This window comes from Zonotrichia leucophrys, chromosome 5 (assembly GCF_028769735.1).
Source record: "Zonotrichia leucophrys gambelii isolate GWCS_2022_RI chromosome 5, RI_Zleu_2.0, whole genome shotgun sequence".
Taxonomy (NCBI): Eukaryota; Metazoa; Chordata; class Aves; order Passeriformes; family Passerellidae; genus Zonotrichia; species Zonotrichia leucophrys.
The window spans coordinates 57,455,327-57,478,479 of NC_088175.1; the positions used below are offsets into that span (position 1 = coordinate 57,455,327).

Consider the following 23,153-nt stretch of genomic DNA (forward strand, 5'->3'; position numbering starts at 1 on the left):
TTTGGAGCCCTAAGAGCAAAATGCAAAGGTAGGCTGGGGAAAGAGCCTGGTCCATGTCAGGGAGAACATTTTCAAAGACTTCCAGAAGGCTTGGCTTGAATCTCCTCCCCAGCCTATGGACACTGGGTCCCTGCTGAGGTCTGTCCTGGCACCTCACGTACGACCAAACTGAAAGGGGATGGCCCAGCCTGAGGCTTCCCAAAATGAACAAAGGAGCTTTATCCAGAAGACCCTGGCCACCAGCTTCTCATTCTCTCCACAGTCACCAGCAAGAAGTAGCAGGGCTCTGGATGCTGATGTTTGGATTCCAGCTGCAGCCCTGTGTCAGTGCTGCGTGCTTTAATGGCCCCAGAAAATGAGCCCAGCACACTGAATTGACGACAAATTGATTGAAACCAGATGTCGTGAAAAAAGTCTTTTCCAAGTTCAATGGCACATGAATGGTCTCAGCCTGCCCTCGGATAATCTGACTTCTGTGCCCCAGTCTGCCACAATAAACTAATTGGGAGGTTAATATTTTGTCTCTGCACTGTGAACTCCTTGGGGAAAGGAGCTTTTTAATTGCATATACAGCCCATGACCTGGTAGGCTCTAAATCTCACTGGGTGATGGGGAAAGTTATAGTGGGACCTCAGCTGAACACCCTGAGCTCATGTTACTGTCTGGATTAGCAAAACTCCAGACTATTACATTGTCTGCAGTCTTCAGGCATTGCTGGGAGTTTGGTTTCCCCACTGAGCTAAGCTCTTTTTTGGCATAGTCAAAGGAAGACAAACAAAACACTGCAGGTACAAAGGCACAGGAGGAAAAGCAGCATCAAGCTGTTGTTTGGCCAAGCCAGCAGATGCATGGTGGCAATATTGGCTTTGGAGGAGAGCAGAGGTGGCCAGAGCCTTCACGCCCAGGTCTCGCCACTTTGCAGAGCTCATCACAGCAGATATATTTACACTGGATACGCCTCATTAACACACCCTGCCAGAGCCAAGCTTGCACTCTTCAGCCTGCACATGCAGAGCAAGACCACAGTTTGGTCAGCTTGTGCTCCCCAAGGCAGATAAAAATGACCTCAAAAGCCAAGCTTGATTCATGGACTGCCATCAGAGGGTCCCTGGGAGGATGAGTGATTGATCCTGTTTACCTTTGGCACAGCAAGGCATTTAACATCAGGTTGGGAGAAGCTTTGTAGTTGTTATTCTAATGGGCTTCAAGACAGAACTATTTGTTTTGGAGCGTGATAAGACTTTTCAGACCACTGGGCAAGGCTGTGAAAGTCTATCACAGCACATGTGAAACTACAGCACTAAATATGCTCTGCAGAGCACTACCAAGAAAACCTGCCCCTGTTATATTTCCTTGTCAAAACTACAAAAAGCCCAACGAATCCTGCAGCGTTCAGCTCACATCTCTTCCAAAAGCTGGGGGAAGAAGCCTGCAGCTGAGGTATGGCTGAGGAAAGGTTGAGAGCAGACTCTCCTGGTGACTAATGCAGCCCAGATAAGCATCTAGATGCTCGCTAAAACATACAGTATCACACGCAATTAAAGGCTCCTTCCGAGATTTTGCAAGCAGCCAGTAACTCCTACCCAGCCATCTGCCCAGAGAGGGCCTCTGACTTGTCAACCAATCCATTTCCCCAGTGCCACAGGCTGGGTGATACCGATCTCTGCTGTGTTTTCTTACCAGAGCTTTGATGTACAATCTCCTCGCAGCAGCAGCCCCCTTTAGGGAACAAAGCCCTGCTCTAGCCCGGCTCCTCACCAGTTGTCCAGGTATTAGGTTCTTTTTTCCAGCTTCAGGGCAGCCCTATCACTAACCTTTTCCACTGACCTTTTGCAGGGAACCTTCTGCTCTTGGCCATCTGTGTCCTCCCCTTTTTCTTTTCAAGCATTCACCTGAGCATTTGCAGCAGGCAATTACACACACACACACACTGGTTTGCATCAGTCACAAAAGCTGTGAGCCTCCAATTAACCACCTCATGCCTTTTAATGATACAACGCTGAACAAGGAAGAGAATTAGAGGGAGCATCCTCAGAAGTGGTTTGCAGCAGGACAGAGCCGTCTTTATTATTGTTTGGATGAGGGCAGCACCTAGGAAACTCAGCTAGAGGCTGTGAAAACAAAAGGAGAACTTGGGGAATTAATTGAATACAGAGAATTTACAGTCTACAGGACAAGACAGAGTAGGTGGGTGAGGTGTAGTGCAATGAGAACACAATGATTTTCTAAGGATCAGAATAACCTGTCAGCATCCTTTTTCTAAGGATCAGAATAACCTGTCAGCATCCTTTACTCATCAGTGCCAAGTTCCTGTGTGCTCTCTCCTCAACATCACTTAAAGAGTGTGAATGCTGGCACAGGGCTCAGCAGCAAAGGCAAATGTGCCTCTGACTCCCAAAGCCCCACTCTGGAAGCACAGGGCAATGCCTTGTCTCTGTCTGCAAGAGATACCTGGAGATACTGCACCTGCTCAGAAGGTTTCAGGCAAAACAGCATTTCAGAGGAATTCACCAATTCAGCAAAATCTCAGCAAGGTGAGTCAATTTTGCCCAGGTTCCCATGAAACTTGCAGAGGGCTCCAAACATCAGAAACCTGCTGAGTTTCCTGCCTGGTCACCCATCTGGTTCCTCCAGCGTTCAGGTTTCCAGGGCCCTGGGGCAGCCTGCTGCCAAATAGAACTGCTTAGCAAGAGGGGATTTCAGTGCTCCCACACTTCTCATCTTGGGGTGTCCCAGACATTGGACCATCTCAGGCAGGAAACACCAGACAATGCACAGATGGAGAACCCAAGAAACCCAGTAGAGAGGCTGAGAGATCCGTGGATCAGCTCTTGAGACAACTCACAGTGCAAGCTGCTGCATTATTCCCTTCTGCAGAGTTTCTACCTGCTTGTGTTCTGCTCTACTTTGGCAGGAATTCAGCCTAGTTTCATCAAAACTAAACTTTTTCCCAAACCATAATCTCCTATTTAAGCCCCTTCCTAGCAGACACCCTCTCAGGACAGCTCATTTTCCTCTCACATCAGTCTAGTTCCAGCTGCTCTCAGGTCAGGGGCAGAGATTTGTACATCCTGTACAGCCCACCAGGAACATTGCAGGGATATACAAATCAGCCAAATCTAAATTATCTGCTCTGGAAGACAGATGATATGAACAATCTTACAGTCCCATGAGCTCACCATGGGAGGAGAATGAGGTAAAATCTCTGTATTTTTCCATTTAATGGAAATGTTTGATCTGCCTGCGGACTGCACACCTGATATTGTAACTACAGTGTTGTGGGGCTTAGAACAGTTCAGCATACTCAGACAAAGGAAATGGGGCAAAAAAAAGAGATTCACTTGGACAAATCACTGCCTAAATGACATTTATTCTGTGATTTGCTAGAAAATATGGATACAGATTCCGGAAAGATTTATATGAAGCAATACCAAAACAAAAGGGACTGAAAGATACTTAAAAGTGTCTTGTTCTGCTTGATGTAACACCAAACATTTCTCACTGCTCATGGACCAAATGACAGTAGCAGGACCACTGTGCACAGGCACCTTTACTCACCCTATTTAGCCACCAAAAGGCTGCACTGGGAGCCTAAATTTATCTTTAGTGTGAGAAACACATTTCTGGGAGTCTGTTGTTCCCAGGACATACCTGCAATGTGTTGAACAAGCACTGAGGCTCCTCCTTGGGATGCAGCCGGACGTGCTGGGAAAGCCGAGAGCTCCCGAGCACACCATGGGGAAATTCTCCTGGGAAACATCTGTGGGAGACACTGACACCAGCTGAAGGGTTATGTAGGGCTCGAGCAACAAACCATCTGTCAGGGCCTGCTTATTAGGATGTTTACTCACCAAACTGGCCTTTTCATCAGTGCACCAGAAGTTGTTTCTGAAAGCAGCCCTGACCACCAAGAAAACGGGCTCAGAATCAGGCAACAGGAACAGGAGTGGATCCAGCAGCCAGAGGAAGCAGTTTCTAGCACAGGGACACTTTGTTTGTCCATTTTGCCATCTCTCCTTGCTGTAGATATGTAAATCCTTGCTGCAGATATGTAAATTATTTTGGTTTTTAGATGAATGTCAGTGAGGATCTTTTGGCAGGACAAAAGGCCTTTTATTTCCTTGCCCCACACAAATCCATTAACTCTGATATACATTTAGGGAGGGTGATTTATTATTTTTACTTTGCTGTGTTTCCTGTCCATATTATGATGCTTGTGTTGAGTAGCTAATAAAGGGTGGGAACACAACAGAAAGAAAACACAGCTCTCCACTTGCCTTTTTGTTTGTTGTTAAATATGAAATTAATTGTGTGTTTCATATTTCTGTAATGAATAATTACCGTCTTCATGAGCCCAAGCAACCTACCCAGGGTGATAGTGGGCATCTGCAATGGGCCCAGGGGGAGACACATGCTCTGAATCAAATGTCAGTGGCTCAGCAATAAAAGCCTCTCTCAGGGCTCAGACCATCCTTCAAAGGCAGCAAGTCTCACCATGGATCAACACAGGAAAAAGAAAGCAGCAGGAACCACAGCAGAGATCCCTATCTCCATGGCAGGGAAGGGGAGGGGAAGGAAAGGGAGCTTGTCACTTAACAGCAATAATAAACACTTCTGAGTGTGCTTCCTCCTCTCCCTGCATGAGCATCTTCACCCTAAACCCTGATGGGCTTCAGGTGGGATCAGTCAGATCCAAGCCTCTCAATCCTGATATTCCCGTCAGAGTAAAATACTTAGGGGTAGCTGTGGATTGTGCAGCTATAGGGCTGTTCCCACAGTGTTGAAGACAGTGATGTGTTACCTCCATGTGTTTGTTGTGCCACACAAATCACTCAGAAGACACCTGTAAAAAAACATGGATGTGTTGCAGATGAGAAGAGGATCACATCTCTTCCTTCCAAGCAACTGAACATCAAGGAAAACACTCTCATGAGGTGTTTGACAGGAGAAACAAGCCAGAACTTCACTTTCATTCAGCACTCAGGCTTTAATGCCAAGCCACAATTTATTTCACAAGGAAGAAAAAAAAGCAGTAAAGGAAACACTTAGCAGGATGAGCACGCTGTCTGCTGTGGCCTGGGGGCAGGAAGGTGGCTTAAGCAAAGGCAGGGATCAGGAAATCCAGGTCAGTGGCCAGCACTGCCCTTGACCTCCCTGCCCACCAGGTGGGATGGCTGCTCCTGGCACAGCTCCTGTGGCTCCTCTGCAAGCTGCTCCAACAGGATTTACAGACCTCTCTCTTATCAAACCTGGTGGATTTCCTCTCCCACTCCTTTCCCAGCCCTTGCCCTGCACTGGGAGATACAGAGAATGATGCAGCACTGAGGACTGACCTTAGGTCTAGAATGAGGAGACCATCACCATGATTCTGCTTTCCAAGACTCTGGAATATTAGCAAACACCTACTCTTTCCTGAGTCCACCTTCCCCAGAGGAGAGCTACTCCAGGAAATCATGTCAGTCAAGAGGCCAGGAAAGAAAACTGCAATGTGATACAGGTCTAACCCTCAGAAAGGCTGGGAACGTCTCCTTTTACAGAGGGCCCTCTCAAAAGGAAACCAAGCCACTGTAAATAATGTGTCTGGGAAGAGAAGGCAAACCTCTGAGCATTCCCTTGCCTCCACTGCTTGCTCAGTTACACTGCATCTTTCTTTTGAAGCCAGGCAAAGTTACCCTCTCTGCTTTCTCATTCTGCTCTCCAGCCCAGAGACCCTGCTGTTTTGCTAATCTCACTGCCTGAGACTGGGATTAAAGTTGGATTAGCCAGGCAGATGAATGAGTGGGGCTCCAGACCCTCCACATTTGGTGTTTGTGCTTGCCTCATTTCCCCAGCTCTACCTGGGCGTCCAAGGGAAGAGAAGGGAGTGGATACAGAAAGGGTCATTCTGTCCCTTCCCAAGTGCCATTCCCAGAGTTTACACAAAGTCCTGCTACTGATACAGAGCACAAATCATATTTATACAGACAATTGAAATGGTTTTAGGTATGTGTCCTCAAATACAACAAAATTAACTTCTTCCTTTAAAAGCTCTCCTTGCTATTACTGCTTAAATCAAGGACTCAAGGTACTGCTTATCCCAAATTGAAATTAACAGTTTGAATCCAGTTCGTGGCTGATGAAACTGGATTTTCAGTCTGGATTTTAAGGAAGAGCAGGGAGTTCCTTCCAACATGAGCCAAAAGAAGTCATTGGGACAGTTTGTACAAAGAGGCATGGGACTCTTGGAAAGCTTAGTGACCTTGATCCAGCATTCCTGAGCACATGCTTAACTCACCCCAAAGTGTGTGCTGAAATGCTTGGCTGAGTAAGAATGGGCTTAATCACATGCTTAAACACTTACTGCATGAGCACTTCAGAGATTAAGATTGATTAGGTCCTTCTCCTACCTGTACCTCATACCTTTGTGAAAATCTCATTTCTGAGGCCATGAAGCTCATAAGGAGACACAGAGAACACATTTTTCAACAGGTTGCAAATTTTCCAGCTTCCTGCCCCTTGACCACAGAAGACTTGACCTTTTAAAGGGAGGATAAAACAATTTACTTCCAAGGCCTGATGTCATGAACCCCATCACGAGGTCAGAGTCCAAGTCATACGGGTTTTCCTTCAGTATTGTCAAGGAAGTCTTAGTTCCCAGGACTTACAACTCCTTTAAAACAAACAAAATCCAGATTTTCAGAGCTTGGCTCTGTGAAATAAAGTTGCTAATATTAATATACTTTATTGATCTTAAAGGAATACAGTATGGAAACAAAGGCCATTAACTGAGAGGCTCTGTTTACATCCAAAAGTCACACAGCATGAAAAGAGTGAAAGGAGCAGATCCAAACTCAGGTCCCCACAAACTGAGGGCCCCACAAGAACAATGTACAAAGTTTACTTCAGCCTAGACTTAGTCTGGTCCCCAATGTCATTTGGACCAAGCCTGTCCATATTTTTTGACTGGAAGCTGTTCCAGGCAGCCATCACTGGGTCAGATCCCCAGATCCTGCTCAAGGGGAAGCACATTTGCCCTGCCCTGGTCAGTGTTCTACCAGAGTACTCCAAAACTGCTCTGCTGCCCCAAACAACACTGGTCAAGTGGAGATGACCATGGTACACACTTCCAGCCTGCTCTGTTGCTCCAAACCAAGGCACAAGTGGAGACACGGTCAGATGAAGAGAAAAACTCCCCAAGGGCAGCTAATTCCCAAGGCAAAGAGCAGTGGAGGCACTCAGGCTCTAGGATGGTTCATTTGGTTTGTCACCAGATTTTCCTGCAGTTTATAAGCAAATGCAGGGTGTAAAATTGCTGCCCAACAGTGACTCCCAAGGTAGATTCATTATGGACTGAAGTCATGAGGAACACACATGGTTGTGTCCATAACTGTATTGGTGGTACAGGGGATGATGTTCACCATAACAGAGGATTTAGAGTGCCTGCCTGAAAGCGTGGATGAATTTATTGTGCCAGAGGACAAGAGTGACCAAAACCATGTGTCCACAGCCTGGATAAATGCATGTCACCATCAGCCAAGCGTGGAAAGTGAACTTCTTGGCAAAGCAATGCAAAACTGGCCTTCAGCAGAAGTTGGGAGGGCAAAAGACTAATAAATATTAGAGTGAGGAAAATTCAATTGCATAGACAACTCCCATTAGTTACTTCAGAGGAACACAGGAAATGGTCTGCTGGGTCAGCAGGATGGTGCACCTCCCCCAGCTAATGGTGCTTCAGCAGCTGCAGGAAAAGACAGTCTTGAGGAGGAGCACACAAGCCTGGCCACTGTTGGCAGTCCAGTCACCTCACACTCTTCCTGGCATCCACAATCATTGGTAGAGCACATCCATCCCTACCTTCTCTTTCCCTCTGAACTTGCTGATGTTACATCCATCTCACTATTTCCAGCAGAAACAAATTCCCTGCTGTGTAAAAAGCACTTTCTAGTATCCCTTTTAAATAGGTCCCCCTGGCTTTCATGTATCTCCCCTCATTCCAGAACTGTGAAAATTTTCAAACCCCAAAGCCACTCATAGAATCATAGAACAGTTAAGTTTGGAAAAGACCTCCAAGATCAAGCCTAACTCTTAACTCAAGCACCATCTTGTTCATCACTAAATTAAGTCCCCAAGTGCCACTTTTTGAACACTTCCAGGGATGGTGACTCCACCACTTCCCTGGGATGCTTGTTTCACTGCCTGAACATCCTTTCAGTGAAGAATTTTCTCCTAATATCCAATCCAAACCTCCCCTGGTGCAACTTGAGGCCATTTCCTCATGTCGTATTGCTTGTTAACTGGGAGATCGACCCCACCTGGCTCCACCTTGCTTTCAGGGAGTGGTAGAGGGTGATAAGGTCTCCCCTAAGCCTCCTTTTCTCCAGGCTGAGGCTCCCAGCCCCCTCAGCCACTTCTCTCAATACTTCTGCTTTAGTCCAGTCTTTTCATCCATTCCATTGCCCTTCTCTGGATATGCTCCAGCATCAATTGTTTCTCACCACAGTTTTCCTTCTCTAATGTTAAACTGAGAAAGGTTCAGTTTTTTGTATTAGCAGCTCAGTCATATTTATTTTTGTTGGCTACTCCAAAGGTACATACTCTGAAGTTAGCTATTAAAAATGTATTTAGTGTTTTTGCTTTCTCAAAAATGTCCTTGTTCCCTCTTGTAAGAAAAAACATGTGCCTGGGGAAAGCCATGCCCAGCATGGTGAGTCACCTGCCAAGTGACCACCACTGCTCATCAAGGCCTTTGCAGCCCTTTGTGACAGGAAGGGGTGCAGGTCCCTCAGGGATGGCTTTGCTGGCTGCCACCTGAGGAGTGCCTGACCTTCCTCCGAGCCAACAAACAGATCTGGGGTTACTGAAGGCACGGGACTGCTGTGGAGAATCTGTTTTCAGTGCTTATCCAGCATGAACCCCAAGCCATGAGGAAAGCAGAAAGGAGGGATGCACAGATTCCTGCTAAAGCACCAGGACCAGGAAAGCTGCAGAGGGCTGGGACCTACAGGCTCTCTGCAAGCAGGGGCTGTGCTGTGGAAGGCCAAACCCAGACCTGGGGAATGGAAGCTCATCTCTTGTCCCCAGTTCCTACAGGACTTGGTCAGATGTTTTTTCTGGAAGAAATGAGGCAGAATCCCTGGGAGGACTCCATTTAGTCCAGTCTAACTTACTGAGCAAGGTGCTGGGCTGAAACACCTCCTCTTCCCACCTCTTCTGGAAATGCAGATGAACCAGAATCAGACCACTCTATTCATGGGACTCTCCACTCCTCCCTTCCCTCACAGCCAGCTGTGTGAGCCCCTGCTCCACAGGCACATTGGATTTCTCACGGCAAGCAGGACATCCACAGCAGGGGCCCCACGCAGTTGGGACGTCTGGGCACCAGGCCAGAGCCTCTCCCTGACCCCACACACACCAGACACAGCCTGGTTCTTTATTTGCTGACCCACAGCTGGTGGCTGGGGTGAGGCAGAGGAGAGACCCAGAAATGCTGCTGGAAGGCAGACAGCCCAGGGACACACTCATCCCCTCAGAGTGTGGTGCTGATTCCCTCAGTGGGAGTGATGATGGTGTTCCAGAGGTGTGCAGAAACACTGCATTAGCTGAACCACAAGCAATCCAGCTCAAAGGGCTCTGCTCAAGTTCCTTTATGCTCCTGTACTTTCTTGCACACTAATCCCAAAACTCCCCTCTACCACCTACCCCCACCTTGAAACAGCTCCCAGTGCAATGAAACGTTCCCGCTTCAGACTTCCAAAAACAACCATGAACACTAGGGATAATTAAAAAGTGAACATCATGAAAAATACACTGGAAAGCCAGGTAGCTTAAAGAAGTGCCAGATATTCAACTGGTCTCCAAGACTAGCAGATGTTTTTCAACCTAACATTGCAAAAACTTACTAACTCAGATGTGTTTCCTAAATCAGAACCAGAGATGAAAATGTGTCTTGTGTATTGGGACCATATCAAGTACTTTTCCAGCGCTGTTAAGATCTGTTATTAAAAAAAAAGAAAAAAAAAGAAAAAAAGGAGGGGGTTGGGTGTTGATAGAAAAAAAACTAGGCCTGGATAAAGGATTCTGGATGCTTACCTAAATCATGTAAGAAAAGGAAAATTCCTTCCCCAAACTGAAAAGGCTCAGATGCAATTAAGAGGGAGATACCATCAGCCCATTTCCAAGTCTGGTATTAAGTTATTCAACAAGAGAACTGCAGAATACAGTGGCTGCAGATGATACAGCCTTAGCGATATTTAGGCCGTTATTTTCTTTTTTTACTCAATTATCTGAAAAGAAACCATTCAGCAGCTCACTTTTCAAAGCCAGCCTCCCTCACCTGGTACAAGGCATTCTGCTATACAACTGCAATTAAAAACTTATCATCCCAATGCCACTGGGCATTGGTTTGTCTTTCCACCAGCAGCTCCTTTACAGCCAGAGTGCATGGCTGAGGATCCTCTCTGCTGCTCTCCCACACCTTTGAGGAGATTTACAGGGATTTGCTCATGTTTTTCTCACTCAAAGAGAGATTATGTGGCATGATTAAGAGATATTCTAGGAAAGAAACTACCAGCTTCCACAAGACATTCCCTTTGTTTGATATAACACCCATCAGTTATTAATGGGATGGCTTTAAGCTGTTGCTTAGCTTAGTAATGCCATATTTAACAGCAAACATTACTGTTCTCCCCTCTCTGTAGTGGCAGCCTTTGTCCAGCAGTTTCTGGGTGAATTATTCTAAGCCAATATAATAGGAGAGTTATCAGCAAATAAGGGGTGTTACAGCTTTTGCTGTTTCATGGGAGATGGAAGTGCAAGGACTTTCTGGGTCACTGAATCCACAGCCTGGTGATCTACTGCAAAACTCTTATAGAAACTGATTTTCCACTCCTTATAAAAATAAAAAAAAACAAACAAATAAACCATAAATTGGAAAATAATAATATGCAACATTATAAATAGGGATTTACTACACTGCAGATTAAAAAATAAAATGTGCCTCTTAGGAAAAATGTTCCCACTGTCTCAGAAGCTGCTCCCTGAGATGTTGAATTCTGAATGGATCCTTCCTTTCCACATTCATGATGGAAGGAAACATGGGGGAAAAAAACCTGCTCTGCCTTTCAGGTGGGTGACAGCAGGAAGGACACAGAGAAGCCACAAAGGAAAGCTCTGCTCAGACCTTGCTATGGAATGGACAGGCTGCACACGTATCCCTGAATCCACACCAGCCACAACACCCACTCCAGTTGTTTGTCCATTGCTTTGTGGATGCCAAAGCAGAAGATGAACCTGCAGCCATCAGCTCAAGCTGCCCAAAACCTCCAACATTCCCACCAAGCATCTCCAAAGGTTTTGTTGTGAATGGAAGCAGTGCTGCCTATGGAGGGCTCCTTTCTCCTTTGCTGCCAGACTCCCCTCCAGTCCCAAGGGAATGAGACAGAGACCAGTGGGGGACCCAATTGTCACCTTCCATGACCCTGCTAGGGCTGTAATAGAGCCAACAGCCAAAGCCACAGAGGGCACCATGGACAGGCAGCCTGTGCTCTCCTCCACCCAGCCCAGCTCCCAGAGCACACAGCTCTTGGGGATTCACTTACTGGACATTCCATGGGGACACCTGTTGTATCCCACAGATCGATTTGGTTACAGAAACCAACCATCTGTCCCAGTGTTGTACCAACCAAAGTCTGCAAGCACCCAGACAGAGAGCAGGATTAATGTTATACTTCCATCTGGTCTGAAACATGAGCTGCCCACCAGCAACAACCTGAAGATGCCTCTGAGCTCCTAAATCCCACCTTGCCCTTGGAAAAATGCAAGCTATGAGAAGAACAAGAGAAGCCGTGACAAGCCAATTCCCTCAAAGCACAAGTCACATCCACAGCAGCATTTTAAACTTGCCCCTTTTCCTGCATGGCTGAATGCAAGGAACGTTATCAGGTCACATCAGGAGGCATCTAAGTGGTGACAACATCAATATAAAAGCACTGACTGGGTCTGCACCAATGTAACAAACTTTAAAAAGTATTAAAACAGACTGTTTATTACAGCATATGATGTGTTATATTAATTTACACAATGATATATATATATATATATATATATAAAAACAGCCATTGATGATGTACAGTAAATTGGACATCAACAGGAATATTAAAACTACTGATACTCATGCACGTGACATGCATATGGGTTTTTTTTTTTCTTTTTCAAAAGCAGTTTTACACAATATAATGAAGTTACTAAGCCTTGGTCAGCTGCTCCAGCTGCAGTTTACTCTGGACACCACCACCATCTGCAGTGGGACTCCCAGGAGATCGGAGCAGAGTGCACTCCAGGGACAGCGACTTAACCTTGGAGACAGATTGAACAGGAGCCCTTTCCTGGTGAGGGAAGGCTGGGGGAGGACAGGAGTGAGTTTCAAGAAGAGAATCAACAAGAAAAGAAAAAAAACCAGACCAGAGTATCAGAAGGAAAAAGTTCAAGATGTGGCAACAGCAGCAGCAGAAAGGGACAAGCAAAAACATTAAGAAACACCTTCACTCCCTCCCCTTTATTCCCTAAAAACTTATGACCTTAAGCTGTCGATATCCTGTATAAGACCCAGAACTGGAAAAACTAGGCAAGGAAGATCCACTCCCAGAAACATTTTAGCCTTTTCTCAAAGCCTTCTGACACCACGCGCTGGAGGCTGTTCACCACTGAAATGGCAGTGTTGTGTTGTTGGGTTTTTTTAAACAAGTGTAACGGTCTTTTATTTCCACATAAAAGGCACTAGTATCCACCCAAGTTCTGAAGACAAGTGACATAATTTACCTTAAGTTTTAAATATTTGTATTAAAAAAAAAAAAATCTGTGGAAATATGTACAAAAAAAAAAGCACCTTGCTTCCAAAAGCAGAAGCAGATACATTCCACCAAGTCACCTCACTAGACGGTCGTCATGAGCTTGAGGGAGCCTGACCGAAAGCGGAGGATCTTCTTCTTGAGGTTATGGGAGGCTTTGATTTTGACAAAAGCCTTGGCCGCATTTTCATGCAGCTCTGGTGCCGTGACTGTTTGGATGGGGAGCGTCTGGACAAACTGGGACCAAATCAGGCCCCCGCTCTCATCAGAGTCACTGGTGGTCGTGCTCTCCCCTACAAACTCCACCTCGCTCAGGCTCGACTCGCTGTCTCCAAAGCAGTTCGTGGTGTAGTTGCTCTGCTCGTCCTCACTTGTGTCCACCACGGTGGAGTGGAACAAGGACTCGCACTCGGCCGAGTACTCCGAGTCGCTGGCCACGTAGGCGTAGGGGCTGACATAGGGCAGGGGCACCTGTGAGTAGACCCCCACGCCCTCCCGCCGGTTCCTCCTCGCCCTCCTCAGGGCCTCCTCGTAGGAGATCTCTGCTGAGGACTTCCAGCGGCGGTAGTCGGCACGCTTGTGCTTGGGCTTGGCCACCACAACCTCCCGGCCGTGCCCGTGGGAGCGGAGGGCGGATCTGTGCAGGCCGGCCTGCCGGCCCGGGAGGCTCGGCTCCAGCGGCAGGCCGCCGCCTCTCTTCCCCCGCGACGAGGGCTTTTTCAGTTTCTTATTTGTATCCAACTCCTCGGGGAAGCGGCACTTCTTGCCGACCAGTTTGGCTTTCTCCCTCAAGGTCTGTGAGTTGTTTTCCACCCCGTTGGCAAGGTGGGACCTGTGTTTCAACGCAGAGCTTTTCAAAATCTTGACGTTGCGGGTGCCTTTGTGAAGCTTCATGCTCTGCTGCTGGGCCGGGATGTACTGGGCGTTCACCAGCAGCCCATCATCCAGGCTCTGCGAGGAAGAGCCCTCGCTTTTGAAATCCAGCGCGGGCCTCTCCTCCACAGCCGGTGACGAGGAGCGAGCGGCCTGCAAGCTGCTCTTCAACAGGATCTTTTTGGGAGGCTGGCTGACCCTGTTCTCTGGCTGCAGCACCACCGGCTTCCCTGGGGTGTCTTTGGGAGATGCAGCAAAAAGCTGGCTGTTCTCCTTGGGGCCGTCCCCGGCCGTGCCTGTGGTGTTGCGGCCCAGCTCCAGCGGTGCTGGTTTGGCACCCCGTGGCAGGTGCTTGCTCTGGAGCTCCGTTGTTGTGCCGGGTGGGAAAGCTGCTGGCAAAGGGGCCTTCCTACTCTCCAGCTGCTCCCCAGCTGGCTCCCTTGGCCTCTGCTTTAACGGGGAGGGAGCTGTGTGGTCCAGAGCAGGAGCCCCACCAGGAGGCAAACACACTGGCTTGGAGTTCTTCAGGTTCACCACATTGCCATGGGCCACCATTGCTGCCGGCTGCCGGACGCACATGCTCCCATGCCTCAAGATTCCTTTGGCGGCATCGGCGTTGAGACTCGTCCGGGGTTTGTTAGTCCTTACTGCGTGAGTCTTTTTCTGAACCAGGCTTAAGATGTAGCTGTCTATTCTCTTGCTGGTGGAAGGGCACGGAGCTGGCCAGGAGCTCTGCGCGGGGAAGGCGCTGGCGGATTGTCCCGAGTCCGTTTCGGATGGGGTGCAAACGTCGCTCAGATCGCAAGGGAGCCTCTCCTCTTCTCGCTGGGGGTTCTCAGTCACGGGGAGGAGGAACATGGGGCTCTGCACAGCCACGGCGTGGAGCGGGCTGGGGTAGCGGTAGATGTCGTTCCCGTTTTTAGACACCAGATCGCACTGGTACTTGGGATGAACATCTGCAACGACATCGAGGGAATTTGAGTGCGGTGTGGATAAAGAGCGACAGACAGAGCCTGCGGTCTGGTCCTCATGCTGGCCTTCCTTATTATAGTCCATCCAGCCTATGAGATCTGAAAGGCATTTTAGGAGAGTTTAGAGAGCCTGCCAGGGATAGCTGTGCTACGTTTTTAATGTGCTGCCAAGGACACCGGTCCATCTAGGCACACAATGCAAAGCTTTAACTACAGCAGCAGCAATTTTGCAACCAGGGATGCTGTTCAAGCATTACAAAAAGCAGCACTATCCTTCTGTGGGTCTCCCTGTCACTGCATTTTTGTGGGATTTACCCCACAAGGACTACATGGTTAAAACAATAAAAATCACAGCCCTAATGAGAATGTGTACATTGGTTTCAAACCTGTGCCCAGGTTGTTAAGATCTTCCTATCTTCCTTTCAAGCCACCCAGAAGTCTGCAAGGGTCTCTTATTTGTTACACAGTCACCTGTGAAACTCTGCAGGCCTCAGCAAATATGAATTTTAAATCCAAAGAGAAACATAAAAAATACAGACAAGAGAACAATTAATTCTTGTAGCTTATTGACAAATTTCACTTCTGGATTCTTTCAAGCATGTCTCAGGTCAGGAAAAAAAATCCAGACTTAATTTTATTGTTGTTTTTATTATTGTTACTACTATTATTATAATAATATTTATAGCAATGCTAATAGCAATAACAGATGCTCCTTTTGGGTGGTAAGTGGTTAAAGAATGGGAAACATGTTTTCACACAAGTACAAGGAGTGCAGGTCAATCCAGCTGACATCCTAGCCTTGGCTCTGCAAAGAGAGTTCTGCCAGAGAAATCCAGTGCATTTCACGAGGCATGAGTCAGATTTAATGGCTAATTACTGGCTAAGAAGTTTACTAGAGAGGTAAGCGACCTTAAGAGCAGGGCTTCCACCCAAGCACCTAAGATTACTATTATTTTTTAAGCTTAAGTTGCCCCTGTCTTCTGGGGTAGGGGTACAATCTAAATGATCCTCTGCCAGTCCTGTTTTCTGCCCTTGGGCTGGAAACTTCAGCCAGGGTACTCTGATTGGAATGCTCAGTGCTCATCACTTATCTAAGGCTTATTTCAAAGAGGTCTCATGGGCATTGATGAAATTTGCTGATAGAGATGATGTTCCTGTGTGAGCAGGAGAGAATGAACAGGGAAGTTAAGAGCATAAACTCAGATCACCTCTCAGTTTTCCTGCATTTCCTAAATTCTATGTTGGCTTCAAGGAATGTTGACAATAAGGCATTTTTGAAATTTGACAGTTTGTGAAATTTCATCCCTGAAAGTGAGACTGTATGAATAATGAGAGGTATATGTTTTTGTGATGTATACAGAAAAAACAGCAATGCAATCAGCTGGAATTCCTTGTGTGTGTTTTTTTTTTTTTTCTTGTTTTAATGTATGGCACATATACCTTACAACAGGGAGCATTAAATTACCTCGAGCTGCTCACAGGAAAACTTAGAGGACTTGTCAGCATCTCAGAATGAATGTATTCCAGGCTGCATTTTCCCAATTCAGAAACACAAGAGCATGAATTATTCTGTCCTTGATTCACAACAAATCACTATAAGGTAACCTTAAGGAGCAGAATGCAAAGTGGAAATGCTGTGGTTGGAATCATCCTTCCCAAGCCAGAATGAGCTAAAGCTTTTGAAAAGCTCTGCAGTCAGTAACACTGGATCACAGCAGCCCTATTGAAGAGTCTCTTCTGGAGAACAGAAGAGACCTTCCTAATGAACCATCCCACAAATCAAGGCTTGCATCTTCAGACTGGTCTCTGCACAAGAGACAAAATGTACCTGGCCTGTTCATGATGTCTATGTGTCTATACTATATAAATGAAGAATACACCTCACCATGCTCACCCAGGGTCAAGGACCATCAGAATTGACAAAATGACTGCTAAAAACATGTGCCCTGACCCCCTAAAACCTGTAGCCAGCTCCTTCCTCTGTGACTTTAATGCTGACATGGCTATGAGCTATTGTTAATTATTGCTATTCACTAAAAATGCTTTTTCTAAAGAAAGAGAAATCAGCTGACTGATGTGTTTCTGTGTACAGGTACCACTGCCCTCTGCTGGGTAGAGCAGCTGCCAGATCTTCACATGCCATTTTTATGTGTTTAGAGTGACAAATTCATGTGCAAAGCTGGAGCAGTGGAGGGCAAACAGTCCTGCCTCATGACCCATGTACGTGAGAGGCACTGGGACCTTTTCAGAGCATTATATGGCACATGAAAGGAAGAAGGGTTAATCCAACCCAGGTACTCCTGAGGCAGTATTTCCAAAGCCAAAGCCACCTCCTGGAGTATGATGTATTCCACCTGCTTTTACTATACCTGCAGATTTAGGGCGTCCATCTGAGATATTCAGTGTTGCCTCCAAAGGGCTGCAAAAGCAAGTGCTAGAATGGCAACTGGATAAACACTCACTGAAGACAGAGTTAGATGAATTGGAAAGCGATCCAGAAGCTCCATCACTCAGCTCATAAAACCCTATAAAAATAAGAGTTTGGATTTATATTAGTTATGTCTACACAAAGTTACTATTTGTGTCCCTAGAAAGGCAGTCAAGCTGGTGTTTGAGTTGGCTTGCTCTAACAAGTAGTTATGGGATTTCATTCAGTCACCCCAAAAACAGCCAACAATTTAGTAATATCCTTAGTGCCATGAATTTATTTTGTTTAAAAGTAAAGCACTTAAAACAGCAGAACTTATCTCAGCATATGGATTTTTTTTTAAACTTTACAAGGGTTGGGGTTCTAACTCTTTCAGGGATTTTCAGATTTTAGCAACAAGGATCCAGGCTGTGTTTGGCAGCTCATTCATTTAATAGAGTGTTATACTTCCAAGCCAGACTCTCCAACTATTACTTAACTATAAAAGTGTTGGGCCCAGTGCTATCCATTACTTTCCTCAAAGTTCTGGAGATAAACATAATATTTGTGGATTACAAGAAAAAAGAAAAATGGTAAATAATGTGCAGATGCAGCAAATTTAATTTCCTGGTAAACTAGGACTACTCAAGGAAAAATGACATACCACAACCAAAATTTAAATTGTTCATTTAGGAGTAAGGAATGCAGAGCATGCCTACAGAATGGGGATGCATCCTGGAAAACAATAATCTTGGAAAGGGCTTAGTCAGCGTGGAAAAGCAGCTCAATCAAGCTTAATGATATGGCAAAAAAAAAAAAAAAAAGCTAATGAGATTGTTGGATGTACAAAGAGGCTAATGAATAGCAGCAGGGAAATTACTTCAGCAGTCTACATGGCCCTGGTAAGAAACACTGGAACGGTGAGCCCAGTCCTTGAATCCAGCATGCATAAAACAAAGCTAAAAAATTGGAAGGAGGCCACCAAGCTATTTAGGAGCTTGGAAAAATGCCTTAAAATGAATGACTTCAAGAACTTGACCTGTTTAGCTCATCAAATGAAAGGCAGAATTATAATGTATAGCACCTCCAAGAGGAGGAAAAGCTGGCTATTAGAAAAGACCTCTCTTCAGGGGAGAAAAGGATATAAAAATATCAGTGCTGGAACAAGTCAGATGCAGACTAAAAATTAGCAATGGCTTTAACCATTGCTAGTTGGAGGATTCTCCACTTTTTGGTGTGTTCAGAACAGGTCTAGGGGCCTCTAGGAAAGGCTCCCCATAGTTAAATACCACTTACTGGCTTCAGCACAGTTAGAATGAGATGAAATTCAACATATGGGGGATGAAATTGTTTGATTCCATGCTCCTTTCTGGCTGTATGACCACTTTTGATATCCTCCTCCTGATAATGGTGCTTCTTTTCACCATTTTTCCTTCAGCCTCCTCCCTAATATACAGGACAATTGGAACTTTTCGAACTAATGTGAGGATGGCCTTGAAAAAACAAATGCCCCAAACACTAAAAATCTAATTAAGCTTGAAATGCTCCTCTGAAAGGAGCAACCAGCAGCCTTTCCAGTGGTCACTGAACTCTGTTAGTAGGGATTAATTATCAGAGTGTGAACGAGATGTAGACATTTACTGCTGCAGTACTGAAAACTCCAGCACTAAAATCTACAGCCAGTTTAATTCCAGGTCCCAGGGGAGGCTGGATTTTGCTGAGCACTGCCCTTACCTGAACTTGGACGACTGTCTGTCTCCAGGTGCTCATCTGTCGTTTTCTCCACGTCCAGGCGGAGATCACTTATTTGCTTATCCAGCTCTTGCAACTGATTTAATAACCCAGCATCCCTCCTCCTCAAGCAGTTCTGCAAAAGAAGAGGACAAAGAACATCAGCTCCTTCAGTGGGGCAGATGTGAAGGGGTCCCAAGGACCAACAGACTTCTCTATCTAAGCCTTGTGAAACACCTCGTCGATATTCTTTTATATAAAAATCAAACAAAGCCCTGACATTTTAGATGGATGCTCTGGATAAATACTTCAGTGAAAAATTATGCAGGCACTTCATCCCAGCCTGTTCCAGCCAGTTCTGCATGAGGAGCATGTCCCACAGCTCAGGAAGACCAACGGGCTGTGCTGACCACAGCTGGAAGAACAAAGCTGGATTGTGTGATAGGGCCCAAGCAGACCTGTGCCCATGGAACGGGCAAGGACGGCCGTGCCAGCCGAGCAGGGCACGTTCCCCACCACACTGGTGTTACTCAGAGATCACATCTGCTCACACAATGGCACCAAACAGCTCTGCCAACAAGTGCCTGTGGTGTGGGAACCGCCTTGTTCTGCTGCACATGATGAGCTTAGAGTCCACCATCCAGAGAGGGAGATTCCCAGGGCTGGGATCACAGCCCTTTTATTAGTTTTGCAGTGCAGCAGGAAGGAAGAGTAATTCTTCCTCTTCTCCCATTATAATTGTATGAAATTGCTGCGAGATGAATTTTAAGGCTATTTATGAAGGTAATTTGATGGCATAAAATAAGCAATAAGAAATTATTTTGCAAGGCACTCATTAACCCACGGTCAACACAATCAGTTTCCCCCAGTGTATTATAATGTTGCTTATCCATCATCTGTTCAGCTTCATACCCTTTAATTGCTCTGGCTTTGGGGACAGGGGAGGAGGCAGGAGGAAGGTTCATCTACTTTTGTTTCTTTGAGCGCATCATTTGACTGGCACCCAGGGGTTCTCTGACACATTCATTGCAATGAGTTTTGATGCTCATAGCTGGACTAGTTCTGAACCCATTAAATCCAGGATAATCTTTTCCATAGAGTGAACCAGTCATAGAATCATAGGTTCATAGAAGGGTTTGGGTTGGAAGGAACCCTAGAGATCACCTTGTTCCAACCTCCTTGCCATGGGCAGGGACATCTTCCACTAGACGAGTTGCTCAGATCCCTGTCCAGCCTGGCCTTGGGCAAAGGGAGAGCACATGCTAAAAGCACTGGCAAGCACTGGTTGAAGATGTGCTGGCGTTTAAGGCCATCCTTTGGAGAACCAAAGGGGTGACCCCAAGCCTTCTCCCCCATTCCTGCGGGAGCCAGGGCTGGCTGGCAGCCAGGCTGGAGGAGGTGATGGGTTCAAGGGATGACTTCGCTGCGCCACCTACTGCCACCAGCGCCCCCTCCCCCAGTCAGCACCGCATCTGGTTCCAATCTGCAATGTCAAGTGCACAAATTAAAGTGCTACCACAAATCTCCGACTTTTTTTTTTTTTTGAGTAATGATTCCGTGGTCCTTCACTACGGCTTTCGGCTGCCAGCCAGCCCCTTCTCAGCAGAAAAAAAAAAAAAATTTTTGTCTTTTTCAAAAGGAAATAACCCTAACCTAACTAAACCAAAAGGGTAAAAAAATAAAATAAAAAGAAAGGAGGAAAAAAGGGTGTGGGGTGGGGAAAAGAAAAAATCAGGGAAATAAATCAGGGAAATCAATCCAACTTCTCCCTGGGTGAAAGCAAATGCTGAGCCGCGCACAAAGAGCGCCAGGCACAGCTGTACGCTATTTTCATTGAAAAATGATCTGCCGCTTCATGCCGCCCTCCATCTCTTCCCACATCAGCTCCAAAGCGCGTCCTCCAACAAAAGCATCCCTTCCTTACGGGCCCGATCCCGCCGGTGCCCGAGCGCCCGCTGCCTCCTCCCGGGGCTGGACCCGGAGCCGGCTCCCAACTTCCATTCATGGCAACGGCGGCGCCTCTCTTGCCATGAATGGAAGTGGCACCGCCGGCCCGGCTCCGGGACCCGAGGGGAACCGTGCGGCCACCGGCACAACGCCGGCACCACCCGGCCACCTCCGAGCTGTCACCGGCCCGCCCTCACCTGCGCGCCGTGCCGGGTGACAGCGGGCCGGGGGTGCCGCCCGCGGGGCGTCCCTGCTCCTTCCTCGGCTCTCCGCGGGCAGCGGAGTCACAGGGACACGGGCACACCCGCGGGTCACAGCGACACGGGGGCACTGAGCGGGTGACACCGACACAGGCAGCACCCGCGGGTCACACCGACACGGACAGCACCCGCGGGTCACACCGGTAAGGGCAGAACGCACGGGCCACAGCGACACGGGGGCACCGAGGGGGCGCGCATCGCCCGGCGCTCCCCGCCCGCATCCCGCGGCGTTCACCACTCGCATCCCGCGGCGCCCCCCGCCCCCGCTCACCAGCTGCCTCCGCAGGAGGAGGATGTTCTCCTCCAGGAACTTCTCCTCCAGGCTGCGCGGCGGCGGCCCCTCTGCCGGCGGCTCCCCGCGGCCGCCCTGCGCCCCGGGCCCCGCTCCTGCCGGCCGCCGCAGCAGGAGGCTCTTCACCAGCAGCTCCTGCCGCTGCCGCAGGTACTCCAGCTCGCCCAGCCCGGCCAGCGTGGCCTCCAGCCGCTCCCGGGTGCGCTGCCTCTCCGCCTCCGCTTCGCCCTTCTCCCGCCAGCGCGCATCGGGCTCCCGCGGCGCCCCCGCGGCTCCCCCCGCCGCCTGTCCCGGCCCCGCCGCCGCCGCGGCGCTCGCCACGGGGCTCGCCTTCATCGCCGGGGACGGGGGCGGCCGCCGCTGCCAGCCCTGCCCGCGGGGGCACCGCGCCGAGCCCCGCGCCGCTGCCGCTGCTGCCGCCGCCGCCGGGCGCGAATGGTCCGCGGGGCGCCCGGCTGCTTCCCCGGCTGCCGCCGCCCCGCGCCCGCCCACCGCCCGCCTCCATCCCTCCTCCATCCCTCCTTCCAGCCCGCCTTCCTCCCCGCCCGGCCGCGGCTCCACGCCCGTGGTCGCCTCGCTCCTCATCTTCCTCCTCCTCCTCCTCTCCCCTCCGCTCGCCGCGGGGTGCGGGGCGGTGGGGGATGCGGGAGTGCAAACCGCTGACCTTCCCAAAAACTCCATCCGTGATCTCTGGAGCCCTGCACGGTGTAGTCACGGACGATCACAGAGTGATGACGGAGTTATTATTATAGAATGGCAGAATGGTTTGAGTTGGGATACTAAAACCACCTCGTTCCAACCCCGCTGTGCCATGGGCACGGACACCTCCACTAGACCTGGCTGCTCCAAGCTCCGTCCAAACTGAGTATCCCTGGAACACTGCCAGGGATGGAGCATCCACACCTTCTCTGGGCAACCTGTGCCTCACACCCTCACAGAGAAGAATTTCTTCCTAATTCCTAATCTAAACCTGCCCTCTGTCAGTTTAAAGCCAAACGCTGCTTGTACAGACCAACACATCCAAACCAGGAGCAAAAATGATGCATCTGGGGAAAAAAAAAAAAAATCCAAGCATGAAGAGGTGACGGTGTAAGGAGAGGGAAAAGTGGAAAGCACAGGAGAACATGGAAGTCCTTGCACTGGGGTGCTGACCATGGCATGGGCAGTGGGATCAAAGCACTGGTGAGCAGTTGCTTCAAAGCCTGTGTGAAAAAACCAGTCCAAAAAAGCCATAATGAAGTGAACTTTGCAGCAGCACGCAGGCTAATTGCAGCAAAGGATCTGCAATTAGGTTTTCAATGGGCATGTGGTGGAAAGAGGCGGAGAGTGGAATGCAGATGCTGAAGGGGAAAAAAAAGGAAAATGTTAGTTTCAAAATAGAGTGAAAATTGACTTGCAGACATGTACTAAGGGGAGAAAATGGAAGAGGAAGAAACAAGCATTGAGTCCTCCACAATGTGGGGTTTGTTTGGGAAGATGTGAGCCCACTGTACAGCAGCTCTCATGGACATTATGAACATAATGAAATGCTTTTTCTCACTATCCCTGAAAAGATTATGTTTGTGGTACTGGAAGGTCTCAGATGGAATTTGTCTCCTCTTTGCCCTCCTGTTTGCAGCACATAACACACAGTGCTGTGCCATACCTGGTGAGTCCTTGTCCTGAGAGCCACAGCTGGCAAAATCCTTTACTTCACAGTCCTCTTAAACCGCTGTAAAGTGCTTTCAAAACAGGACATCCACTTCTTGGAGCTTAAAACCAGCTCTCCCAAATCCTGGCCCAGATGCAGGTGAGGGCACGTGCTCAGAGGATGGTTGAAGCTAAAGCCATCTCTGTTTCTTTTTCCAG

General features: G+C 48.0%; 1 protein-coding gene across 4 annotated transcripts; it reads right to left on the reverse strand.

Annotated features, from left to right (window-relative positions):
* Positions 1-12,001: 12,001 nt before the first annotated feature.
* DACT1 (dishevelled binding antagonist of beta catenin 1) lies at positions 12,002-21,700 on the reverse strand. 4 transcript variants are annotated; one of them, XM_064715833.1, is made up of 4 exons: positions 21,285-21,700; positions 18,810-18,942; positions 17,131-17,193; positions 12,002-14,653 (listed from the first exon to the last, which is right to left on the reverse strand). In XM_064715833.1, the coding sequence occupies exons 1-4, from the start codon at positions 21,639-21,641 to the stop codon at positions 12,909-12,911; spliced, it is 2,298 nt and encodes a 765-aa protein (XP_064571903.1). In that variant the 5' UTR covers positions 21,642-21,700; the 3' UTR covers positions 12,002-12,908. The 4 variants fall into 4 exon arrangements, with proteins under 4 accessions (XP_064571903.1, XP_064571900.1, XP_064571902.1 ...); XM_064715830.1 differs by having other exon boundaries at positions 12,002-14,767; XM_064715832.1 differs by having other exon boundaries at positions 17,038-17,193.
* Between the last annotated feature and the right edge of the window lie 1,453 nt (positions 21,701-23,153).

What these genes read in the sequence shown, in the direction of transcription:
- DACT1 (XM_064715829.1), bottom strand. Translation starts at nt 21,641, where the DNA reads ATGAAGGCGAGCCCCGTGGCGAGCGCCGCGGCGGCGGCGGGGCCGGGA. An exon ending in TCCTCCTGCGGAGGCAGCTG is followed by an intron (nt 18,943 to 21,284) that starts GTGAGCGGGGGC and finishes CTTCTTTTGCAG; the next exon opens with AACTGCTTGAGGAGGAGGGA. An exon ending in TGGACGCCCTAAATCTGCAG is followed by an intron (nt 14,768 to 17,037) that starts GTATAGTAAAAG and finishes AATGCCTTTCAG; the next exon opens with ATCTCATAGGCTGGATGGAC.